General features: G+C 42.5%; 1 protein-coding gene across 3 annotated transcripts in view; it reads left to right on the top strand.

The window, feature by feature from the left end:
• The first annotated feature begins 342 nt into the window (after positions 1–342).
• Positions 343–12,437, top strand: part of NR2C1 (nuclear receptor subfamily 2 group C member 1) — a 45,599-nt gene continuing 33,504 nt past the window's right edge. The window contains exons 1-2 of one of the 3 annotated variants that reach the window (XM_084878482.1): positions 343–587; positions 11,665–11,738. In XM_084878482.1, coding sequence (XP_084734608.1) covers positions 11,685–11,738 — 54 coding nt within the window. In that variant the 5' untranslated portion in view covers positions 343–587; positions 11,665–11,684. Of the gene's footprint in view, positions 588–1,087; positions 1,336–11,664; positions 11,739–12,437 lie in introns of those variants that run through there. The other 2 variants (XM_084878484.1, XM_084878483.1) reach the window with 2 other exon arrangements.

Genomic DNA, 12,437 nt, shown 5'->3' with positions numbered 1-12,437 from the left:
AGTTTGTCATTATTGAAGTGAATTTTAAATATCTTACTGGGATTTACCCATACTTGTTAGCCCTCTGATAAATGTTGGAGAGCCTATCACAGAGCCCAGTTTCCCCACAATTAGAAACAGAATTGCCTAAAACTGATGAAGGCTATCTCCATACTCCAACCTGAAAAGTTGTTTCAAAACCTTTCAGGACTGCCTGAGGCGCAGCAATGGCGGGGGCGTTCTCCCTCCCGGCCGCAAGGGGGCAGTTGGTTTTGAGAGGCTCGGTCCTTTCATCCCTCCTCCCTGCGAGTGGCACGCCCTCCTCTCGCCTGTCCCCCCGCCCCCCTCCCCCCACCACCACCGCCACTACTCACGCGCAAGCGCGGACTGGAGCGCGTACCGCGGAGCCGAGAGGTCACGAACTCTGACCCCCTCCAAATACACAAACCCTGAAAGCTCCCTGCCCCCACTTTCCCCTACCCTCCCCCTTCATCCTTCTCCAAGCCACCTCCTCCCGGCATCGCCCCCCCCTTTTCCCCCCCCAGGAGCCGCCGCTGAGGGGCCGCCGGTCCACGCCCGGCGCTGGACGCAGCTCGGCGGAGAAGCCGGTAAGAAGTGCCGGGAGCGGAGAAAGCGGCCGCGGCCGGGATGGGGGTGAGGGTGGGGGTGGGGTCGGTGTCCCTTTCTCCCAACCGCCAGCCGACCCTCCCTTTCCACCCCCACCCTCCCAGTCCCGCCTGTGCCTGCGGGCTTCGGCCGGCTCGGGCTGGGCTGGGGCGCGGAGCGTGGCCGGAGCGGCGGGGCCGGACGCGCGGGGCTCCGGGAAGGCTGAGGCCGCGGCCGGGGCGCGGGGCCCGGAGCCCGGAGCGGGGTCGGCCGGCGGGAGTCCGCGAGCGGCTCGGCAGCCTCTCCCGCAGCGCCTTCCGCGGCGCCTCTGACCTTTCAACTGCGGGGAGAGCTTCCGTCGGGCGCCGCGCCCTCCCCGCCTCCGAGCGCCGCGCACCGCGGGCTTCCGTGGCCGGCGGGGCGCCCCGAACCCCGTTCACTGGGGGCCCCTCGCTGGTTCTCGTGCCTTTACGGGGGGACAGCTTTCACAACAAGTGGGCGAGCGTAGTCGCTGCCTTCGGGCTCACCTATCTTTTGAGAAATAAAAGGCAACGGCCCAAGCCGCTCCCTGCACTCGGGCATGATGGCCAAGTGTCCAATAGCCCTTTTGTTGAGAAGCTCTGCCTCCCGCTTCTGCAGATAGCGTTTGATGGATTGCAAATGTTGCCAAGTTGTCTCATAACCTTCACTAAGTAGGCCAGCCTGTTTAAAAAAGAAAAAGTGGAAAGGAAAAGCAAAAATAAATTGAAAGTAAGGCCTTAAGGGTTTTTTTTTTTTGTGCCTCTGAAGTTGTGGGTGGACCTAAGACTGAGGGTTTTTTTGTTTTGTTTTAAAACTGATGTTTTTGAACAATGCTGTGTGGTTCATTGGTATGTGATGATTGTTTTTAAATTGTGCTTATATGTGCAATGGTGAGATTAAAAGGTATCTCTGTTTTTATTTTTTTTTTAAGTGGATCAAATGTAATGAATGTCATCATTCCTTGTAGGGGTTTTTAAGTCTTCTTTTAGGAGGGGTTTGAGGGAGACACAAATCCGTCAGCAGGCATTCCCAAAATACTTTTGCACACACAGAGTATGAAATTCCTACCCTTGGGGAATAGAAAAGAAAAAAGAAGCAGCATAGACTAATAGTATAATTACCGTTTTAGGTTTTTTTGCATTATAGGATTATAGAACCCTCTGCAACCTCAAAATCTTATGAAAGCCATGGACTGGCCTTCCAGAAAAATGCACCTTTACATAAAAATTCTGGTGACTTTTGCCTCCTTGGGACTTCAAAATATTAAAGTCAACAGAATTCTGTGGATCCTAGTTAACAACCTTAGTATACACAATAAATGCTGGACCTAGAAAGATTGGATTAAAAAACCAACATCATTTGAATTGAGTTGGAAAGGTCAGGTGGAATTTAAATGAGGGAGGAGTTTGGAATGGTTTGTTAGGAGAGAGACCCCTCTTGAGACTGATAGCAGATACAACGAGAAGAAGAAATCAGACTATAAAGAACTCTCCTTTGTATCCATAGTGCCTGGCATGTTACAGGGGCTTAGCAGATAATATATCTGAAGGGCCGAAACTTTATACTTAAAGAGACACTGCTAGTTCTGAAGTAGGAAAAAAGGGATGCGGTTCAGTTCTGTAAGCATCTGGGGATATTGCTACTTGTCAGAGTGAAGGACAAAAAGATGACTTTTGCCTTCTTGGGACTTCAAATATATGTAAAGATGGTTCTTGCCTTCTAGGGTCCTTTCATATACATAAAGATGCGTATATTAAATACACAATAAACTCAATTCTGGCATTAGCTGAAATTTTACCCAAAAGGTTCTTAACTTGAAGGCCTAGGACTAGCCACAGGAAGTTTTATGAACCCCTCAGAATTCAGCATATACCATCATTTATAGTGTAAATCGGGGCTGGGGAACATCTGGCACACAGGCTGTATAAAACTGAGAAATTATTTGGTCTGGCTCTGCCAAGGCATTAAAGGTGAGTTAATTAAATGTTTGACCAAATATAGCAGGCTAGTTTTTGAGTTGATATTTTGTAAGGCCCTTGGCAGAAAAAAGGGTTCCCCACCCCTGCTGTGAATGAATGTGAACTTGTGTTTTCTGGTGAGAAAAAGAATCAATGGAAAAAAATATCCTCAGGTGAGGTTTAACTAAACAAAAGCAAAAAAGAATAATTATTCCTTTTAAACCTAATTCTCTTTAGAAAACAATTAATACTATATACCTCTTTTCCCTGTTACTGATTTTCCCATCATTAGCCACCTATTTTTTTAGCTTTCCTTTAAGGCTGGGAATAAAATCTGGACTGGTAACCCAAAATATCCTTGATTCTTTTCAAATTGTCAATAGACATTCCCCATCCAGAACATTCTGGCCCTGGACAGTATGGCTCAGTTATTTGAGTGTAGTTCATGCACTGAGGTCACAGGTTCAATTCCTGGTCAGGGCATATGCCTGGGTTTTGGGCTTTATTCCCATTGGGGGCATGCAGGAGGCAGCCAGATGAGTGATTTTCACTCATCATTGATGTTGCTATCTCTCCCTCTCTTTGTCTCTGAAGTTAATCAAAACAAAACACAAACATATTTTAAAAAATCAATAAAAAAAAAACACTTTAAAAAATTCTGAATATCAGTACATTAGAGTAACTGGTAACCCCTAATATCTTTTGTTTCATAAACAATATAACAGCTTCCAGTCCTTAAGACTCTAGGCCTCAAGTTTTTTTGTTTAATATTTTATCAATTTCAGAGAGGAAGAGGGAGATAGAAACATCAATGATACATGAGAATCATGGATTGGCTGCCTCCTACACGCCCCCCACACTGGGGATTAAGCCCACAACCTGGTCATGTGTTCTTGACAGGAATGGAACCTGGGACCCTTCAATCTGCATTCCAGCTCTCTATCTCCTGACCCAAAACAGATAGGGCTCAAGTTTTTGTTTTGTTTTTTAATCCTCACCCAGGGTATTTTTTCCATTAAATTTTTTTTTAAGGGGGAGGGGAGAGAGAGAAACAGAGAAATATTGATGTGAGAGAGTCACATCGATTGGTTGCCTCCCACCGCGGATTGAGGCTGCAGCTAAGGTACTTGCCCTTGACGGGGAATCAAACCCAATACCCTTGGTCCACTGGCTGACGCTCCAATCACTGAGCCAAACCCGCTAGGTGAGCCTCAAGTTTTTAATACTAAGAATTGTAAGGCTGTCTTGTCTCACTTCTATGCCTGTTTTTACCAACTGAAAAAGAAAAGCAAAAATGTTTTCTGTATGTTTATGGTATACTTGAAAAATTCATTAAAATTTATTTTGTGAATTCTCTAGAAATTTTTGAGGTTATTTAAAACAACATAGCTATAAAACTAAATTTGTCATTTACTTACATAACCCAAAAAGCAAGAAATTAGATTTGGAAGTGGCCAAAGTAGATCTCTTGATATGTTATAAGAATAAGGGTTTTTTCCTTCCTCTTGGGATTTCTTCCACTGACAGTAGAAAATTTCAGTCAATTACATTTGAGTAGCTGTAGTAGTGTTTAATGTACTTCTGATTGAAGAGTTCTGTGTATCATTAGTAGAAACAAATTAGAGTGGTTGCCTGGCTCATGGTGATTATATCAGTAGCAAGTCTGTGCTAGTCCCATCTTTTGGTAAATAGGTCTTCTGAAAATACAGAAACTGCTAATCATATTAACCTTTCTTTCTCTCTTCCTGCTCCACCTACAGTGAATCTATTAACAAGATTATAAAATTAGGGTTTGAAAAGTCTACTTTTCCTAACCTGGTGCTTTACTACAAAGTCAGAAATAAGCCACATAGGGTGTAGCTGAGATAGGAAGATTCCTGACAGCCAAAGAAATCCTAGCTCCAGTTTTCCCCAAGGTCAGCTCTGTTGTGATCCTAGTAATGTATCCCACAGTCCCCCTTTTTTTGCTTAAACTAGCAGTAGTTGAGCTAATGCACTCTCATAGATTCCTACTTTCATGCCAAATACCTGTATTATTTTTACCAGTTTTCATCATTTTCCCCCTTGTTAATATTTTGTCTATTAAAGTGAATAATATTAACTATCATGTGGAAATTTCTCAGTTTCAATAAAACTTAGTTTTGATAGGATTTATAATTAATTTAGATAATTTTTTTTGTAAATGGTGAAAGATTTTTGAAATGAAGATTGTATGATATATTTTAATTATCTTGTGGATTTTTTACATCTAAATAAGTATAACATTAGAGGTCCAGTGCATGAAAATGAATGCTCTGGAGGGGACGTTCCTCAGTCCAACCTGCCCCCTCTCACAACCTGGGAGCCCTCAGGGGCAGGAGGTGACCCTGCAATCGGGAAGGCGGTGCCCCATCACTCCTCTGCTGCTGCCACTGCTGACAGCACAAGCCTCATGTGGCCCTGGGCACCTGGGCAGCTGACATCTGAGGCTTGCCTGCACCTTGAGCGTTGGCTGGGCAGCTGCATTTCAAGGCTTGCCCACGTCTCAGGCCAGCCCTGGGCGGCTGGGGGGCAGAGGGGACTGGGATCTCCAGAGGCAGGCATGCGGCTGAGGGATCTGGGTACCACCATCTGTGGCTGTGGATGCTGCCATCTTTGCGACAGTATGATGGTCAATTAGCATATTCCCTCTTAATTATATAAGATTCTTGGTTAGTTTAATGAGAAAAGTAGGTAATGATGAAAAAAGGATTCTAGAATGAGTGGGTTTCTGGTCAAGATGTCTGTGTAGGTAAATGCTGTGCTTTCATACTCCACAACCATTTCAAAAGTACAACTACATTACAGAACAGCCATGATTTAGAACACCTGAAATTGAGCTGAATGGAAGTCATATAACTAAGAATATTAAAGAAGAAGCCACATCAAGGCTGGTAGAAGGAATCCTAGCTTGTTTGGCTCAGTAGATAGTGTTGGCCTGCGGACTGAAGAGTTCTGGGTCGATTCCAGCCAAGAGCACATGCCTGGGTTGTGGGCTTAATCTCCAGTAGGGAATGTGCAGGATGCAGCCAATCAATGATTCTCATCATTGATGTTTCTCTCTCTCCCTCTCTGAAATCAATAAAAATATATATATATATAAAAAATAAAAAATAAAAATAAAAAAAGGAGTGGAGGTGCAGGATGGGCTGGTCCCATTCCCAGATGTGGTGGATAAAAATCAAAGGAATATCTCAGGTGCAGAGGTTATCCCTGAAGAGCAAGGGGTCCCACCCCCACACCAAGCTCCCAACCCAGGGTTCCTGTTTTGGAAGAGAAATCCCCAAAACTTCTGCCTGTAAAAACCAGCAGGGGTTGTGTCTAAGTGAGGCAGAGTCCCATGCAGCTGGAGTCCCATGCAGCTCCTCAAAAGGTCCTGTGCACACTTACTCAGACTTGCTCCTTCTGAGCTCTAACATTAGGGCAGCAGCTTGAAAGCAACCGGGGACTGACTATATGGGGAGGAACTGAAGTATCTCACATCAGGGTGAGAGCTGGAGGGGCAACTTTCTCCCAGACATAAGTGCTGGCAGAGGGACACAAATTGAGATACATAATCACTAAAGTAAATATTCCAGTAAACTTTACCTGAGTATTCTTTTATTAAGTAGTTTGGATTATATGGATCTACTAGAGGTCCGGTGCATGAAATTCGTGCATGGGGTGTGTGTCCCTCAGCCCAGCTTGCAACCTCTCCAATCTGGGATTCCTCGAGAGATGTCCTCCTACCTCTTTAGGCCCGATTCCAGTAGGATTCGGGCCTAAAGGGGCAGTCAGACATCCCTCTTATATTCCAGGACTGTTGGCTCCTAACTGCTTGCCTGCCTCCCTGATTGCCCCTAACTGCTTCTGCCTGCCAGCCTGATCACCCACTAGCCGCTCCCCTGCCAGCCTGGTTACCCCTAACTACCCTCCCCTGCAGGCCTGGTCACCCTTAACTGCCCTCCCCTGCAGGCCTGGATCCTCCCCCAACTGCTCTTTCATGTAGGCCCGGTTGCCCCCAATTTCCTTCCTCTACTGGACTGGTCACCCCTAACTGCCCTCCCCTGCAGGCTTGATTGCCCCCAACTGCCCTCCCTTGCGGGCCTGGTCCCAATTGCCCTCCCCTGCTGGCCTGATTGCCCACAACTGCCCTCCCTTGGCCTGGTCCCTCCAAAGTACCCTCCCCTTCTGGCCATCTTGTGGTGGCCATCTTGTATCCACATGGGGCAGCTATCGTGTATTGGAGTGATGGTTAATTTGCATATTACTCTTCTATTAGGATAGATGCCTGGTGCACGGGTGGGGGCCAGCTGGTTTGCCTTGAAGGGTATCCCGGATCAGGGTGGGGGTTCCTTGGTGCGTGGGGTGGCCTGGGCGAGGGGCCTGTGGTGGTTTGCAAGACGGTCACACACCCTGGAGACCCAAGCTGAGGTCCTGGTATCTGGGATTTATAATTGAAACTTTGTGGTCTTGAGCAGAGCCAAGCCTCCTGCTTGCTCCATGGCTGCAGCCATTTATGTTGGGATTTATTTATTTCTATAATTGAAACTTTGTAGCGGAGGCCAGGACTGCGGGAGCTAAGCTTCCTCTATCACTGGGGGCAACCCAAGCCTCCTGCTCGCTCCAGCTCCGTGGCTGCCACCATTGTTGTTGGGATTTATTTATCTCCTATAATTGAAACTGGGTAGCCTTGAGTGGGGGCCTGAGCCTGCCAGGATATGCAGAAAACTTGGCTTCCTCCGTTGAAACCTAAGCCTCCTGCTCTCTCCGTGGCCACAGCCATCCTGGTTGGGTTAATTTGCATACTTGCTCCTGATTGGCTGTTGGGCATGGCTTGTGGGTATAGCGGAATGATGGTTAGTTTGCATATTACCCTTTATTTGATAGGATAAGACATAATGACTCTAGACAACTGCAGTAATGCAGAGCGTTGTTTTTATTTTTTTATCTTTATTGATTTTTTACAGAGATGAAGAGAGAGGGATAGAGAGTTAGAAACATTGATGAGAGAGAATCATCGATCAGCTGCTTTTTGCATACCCCATACTGGGGATATATCCACAACCAAGGTACATGCCTTGACCAGAATCGAACCCGGGACCTTTCAGTCCGCAGACCGACACTCTATCCACTGAGCCAAACTGGTTTTAGCAATGCAGAGCGTTTTTATAGCGAGAAGTAGAAAGTTGCTGTGTTGGGTCACAAAATAGAATCCCTCAAATATAAGTATGTTTATATTTTTTGAAGAGTATGTAGCTTTAGTCAGTTTCTCTAAGAAGTTTGTAACCTCCAAAAAGGTGATGAATCTATTACAGTTTCTTGCTTTTCCTAAACAGAAAAAAAAAACCCACAAAACATACACACCTAAATATCCCTGAATTCAGTACTCAAGAACACTCTTCCAACAATATTAACTTTAAAATCCATTAGTATTGTTACCTGTAGCATTGCTAATGACAGAGTATACAATTAAGCCTGAACCTATACATTGATACATACATATACATGTGCGTCACACAATAATTAAAATTGTAAAGAAACTAACTTATTCAGTGAAAAGTAAGTCTTTGTTCCATCCTGCTACTAGATTTCCAGTTCTCCTTGAAGGTAGTCACTAACCTTTTCTTAGTGTTCTTCTAGATAACTTTCCCTTTTCTAAGTAGCATTTAAAAACCTTCTTTACATAGATCTTGCACATTTCTTACTAGATTTATGCCTAAGTGTTATGGACTGAATTGTCTCTCCCCCACACCCCCTAATTTATATATTTAAGTTCTGACCACAGTACCTCATTTTGGGACTGTATTTACAAATGTAGTCTTTAAAGAAGTAATTGAGTTAAAATAGATCAGGTAGGATGGCCCCTATTACAATTTGATTGTTGTCCCTGTAAGAAGAGATTACAACACCGATATAAACCAAAGCGTAGCCATGTGAAGAAAGAAAGAAGATGAACATGTACAAGGCAATGAGATATGTCCCAGAAGTAACCAATATTGCTAACTCAGACTTGGACTGCTTGTCTCAGACTTCTAGCCTTGAAAATTGTGAGAAAAAATTTTTTTAATTACTTTATTGATTAAGGCAGTGTTTTTCAACCTTTTTTGGGCAAAGGCACACTTGTTTCATGAAAAAAATCACGAGGCACACCACCATTAGAAAATGTTAAAAAATTTAACTCTGTGCCTATATTGACTATATATAAAGTAATTCTCTTGAATAGGAATCAAATAAACACAAAGAAAGTATTTTATAATTACTTTATTATGAAATATTAAGTAAACAAAATAGTGAAAAATTATAAAATTCTTGTCTTGTCTGCACCTACGGCACGCCGCGGAACAGCGGTTGAAAAACGCTGGATTAAGGTATCACATATTTGTCCTCATCCCCCCATTCTCATCCTCCATCCCTCCCCACGCTTGTCTCCACTCCCCTGTTGTCCTTGACCACTGGTTATGCTCATATGTATGCACACAAGTTTTTTGGTTGATCTCTCGCCTTTATCCCCTCCCTCCCTCTGAGGTTCAACAGTCTGACCCATGGCTCCTTGTCTCTGGGTCTGTTCTTGTTCATCAGTCTGTGTTGTTCATCATTTCCCCTAGATGAGTGAGATGATGTCCTACTGGAAATACACTTTTAAGAACGGAAAATGAACCGAAACTGGTTTGGCTCAGTGGATAGAGCATTGGCCTGCGGACTGAAGGGTCCCAGGTTCAATTTCGGTCAAGGGCATGTACATTGGTTGCAGGCACATTCCCAGTGGGGAGTGGGCAGGAGGCAGCTAATCGATGTTTCTCTCTCATTAATGTTTCTGACTTTCTATCCTTCTCCCTCTCTTTAAAAATTCAATAATATATAAAATAAAAGATTGGAAAATAAGACAAGCCATAATGGTTATGCTGAAAGGCAAATGAATCAGTGTATAGTGAGTTTTTTTCTGAGCCAACAGTTCTTTTGAGACCCAATTTCAATGTCAAACAGTTTCTTATGTGTATATGTCAGCAATGATATTTCAGTTTTGGATGGTGGACAAATGGTGGTATAGCTTGTCCAACCCAGAAAATTCATTTTTGTTGTTTAAATCACCCAACCTGTGCTACTACTTTGTTATGTCAACTCTAATAAACCAGTACAACTTTTAGTACTGGGAAGTGGGATGCTGTTATAACCCATATCTAAAAATTTGGACCTGGGAAATGGGAAGAGTTTTGAGATGCATGCTAGAAAAAACCTGGTTTGCCTTAACAAGTTTTTGTTAGAAATATGGATGTCAGGCAATTCTGGTGAGGGTTCAGGAAGAAGAGAACTGTAGAAAAAGGTGCTGTCATCTTAGAGATATATACATGTATCATAAACAGAATGTTGGTAGACATACATTAAAGACATACATTGAAGATCTTCTGATGTGATCTCAGAAGAAAATGAACATGTTATTGGAAACTGGACGAAGGGAACCTTGTTATAAAGTGGCAAAGAACTTGGCTATATTGTATGCTAGTGTTTTGTGTAAAGTATTGTAGAACTTGTGAGTGATAAGCTCAAATACTTATCTCAGGAGATTTCTAAGCAAAGTTTTGAAGATGCAGCCTGATTTCCCTTTGCTACTTAGAGTAAAATGTGAAAGGAGAGATGAATTGAAGTTATTAAGAAATATTGAATCGAAAAAGTTGAAGATTTTAGAAAATACAAAGCTTATCTATATTGCAAAAAAGGAGAAAGCTTGTTCTGAAGAGACTACCCAGGTTTGGGTGATTTGGCCAGTCATTTGGTAAAGAGATTATGGGCTTGTGCTATTTGATCCAATCAGTCATCTCAACAGAAGCCAGGAATAGAGATCATTTATCTAGGAGAGATTTGCAGGGGACTCTCTTGGATGGCTTGCACCACCATGAATTGCATGGAACAAGATTTTTGAGGATCTTATACTAGCAGAAATGCTGCCAAGCTTGGACTGAAGAGGACACAAATGAGATGAAATAAAGGCAGGCTCTTGGACTTCTGGGATTCTACGGGATGGGCCAGTAGAGCTATGCAGTTTCAAACATGTGTTATCCTTCAAGAATAGGGAAGAATGTGCCTCAAATGGGTCAGAAGACCTGGCCCAGGGAGCAGCATTGTCTCTTCTGTTGGTTTCAGAGAAGTTGAAGCCACTTCTTTCCAGTCCAGAGAGAGTTGAATAATCATACTAAATATTGAACATTGCTTTTTAGCACAACTAATTAACATTTATAATTTTAATAGTAATCAAATTCAGATAATTTGACAATATTAATTATAATCACCCAATATTAATGAGTTTATGAAAAACAATATCCTATATAATAAAATCGTAGTATGCCTATTGTCCCCTCAATTGGGAGTTTATCTGGGAGTTTTACCAGGGGCCGAGGCTGGCTGGGGAAGGGAGGAAAGCTCTGGGAAAGAAAGGGAGGCAAATTTCATGCACTGGGCCTCTAGTATAATATAAAGCCAGAAGTAAATTTTATATTCTTACTATCCTGTATAGAGAAAAACCAAGTCAAAGTCAAATTACTAATCTTACAGGCTCTCAAATTCATTTGAAGACAGCTTTTCATTGAATTCATTTAACCTTAATATATAAGAAATTACCACTCATGAAGAATGGTCATTAGTGAAGTGATTCTAGAGAAATCTTCCATCCTTCTGAATGAATGCAATTATTTTGTCGGTTTTTATAATGTTTGATAAAAGCATATTAAATGGCTATAGTGATGTATTTGTTTACAGATAGGATTACCCTTGTTTAAGTTCATAAACTACTCCTAACCTGTAGTAGAATTCTCCTATTCAGGATTCAGTATCTTTGAAAAGTGAAATTCTTTGGTTGAATAGTTTTTTTAATAGACATTTTCAAAATATATAAAATCAGAGAGGTAATTTTATGAACCCCTGTGTAAACTTAACCAGTCTTCAGTAACTGTCAGTGCATGGTCAATTTTATTTTATTTTTTCCTTCCCAACCCACCCACCTTACTGGATTGCTTTGAGGAAAATCCTAACATATAATTTCATTTATGAATTCTTAAATATGTTTTATGGGTATAATTATAAAAAATTACCCTTTTATTTTTGGCAGGACATTTTGGCAGTTAGATCATGGCAACCATAGAAGAAATTGCACATCAAATTATTGAACAACAGATGGGAGAGGTATGGTTAGTTTATAGTTTATTCACTGATTCACTTAACTACATCAAATGTATATACTAGGTTCTGAAATACAGTGATAAAAGATGGCAATTTTGTCCTCCAGATTCCTCAGGCCAAGATTTTATAGACATCCTTGACTCTTTCCTTTCATTCCACATCCAGTCCTTTCAGCTCATCTTGTCACCTTTCCTTTCTTAAAATACAAATTCAGGTGTCCCCCACCTCCCCAGTATGGCTATTTCCCTGTTCTCAGCCATTATCTCTGCCAATATATAATAATCAAATATTACCACTGTCTGTGCACTAACATCCTTTCTGATTTCCCTTAATTCTACTCTTGAACAATCACAGTCTAGTCTTCACACTAAATATAGAATGATCCTTTTTAAAAATATATATTTTATTGATTTTTTTTTATAGAGAGAAAGAGAGAGTGCTAGAGAGTTAGAAACATCGATGAGAGAGACACATCGATCAGCTGCCTCCTGCACACCCGCTACTGGTGATGTGCCCGCAACCAAGGTACATGCCCTTGACTGGAATCAAACCTGGGACCTTTCATTCTGCAGGCTGATGCTCTATCCACTGAGCCAAACTGGTTTCAGCTAGAATGGTCCTTTTTGAAAAAGATCCTGGCACACCTCTGCTTCATAAACCCTTCAGTGTATCTCCATTTTATACAGTAGGAAATCCAGAACT

The sequence above is a fragment of the Pipistrellus hanaki genome (genome assembly GCF_964339955.1).
Source record: "Pipistrellus hanaki genome assembly, chromosome: 3".
In the NCBI taxonomy this organism is placed as follows: Eukaryota; Metazoa; Chordata; class Mammalia; order Chiroptera; family Vespertilionidae; genus Pipistrellus; species Pipistrellus hanaki.
The sequence above is the reverse complement of the archived record's forward strand: the minus strand, read 5'-3'. Positions and strand labels throughout refer to the sequence as shown.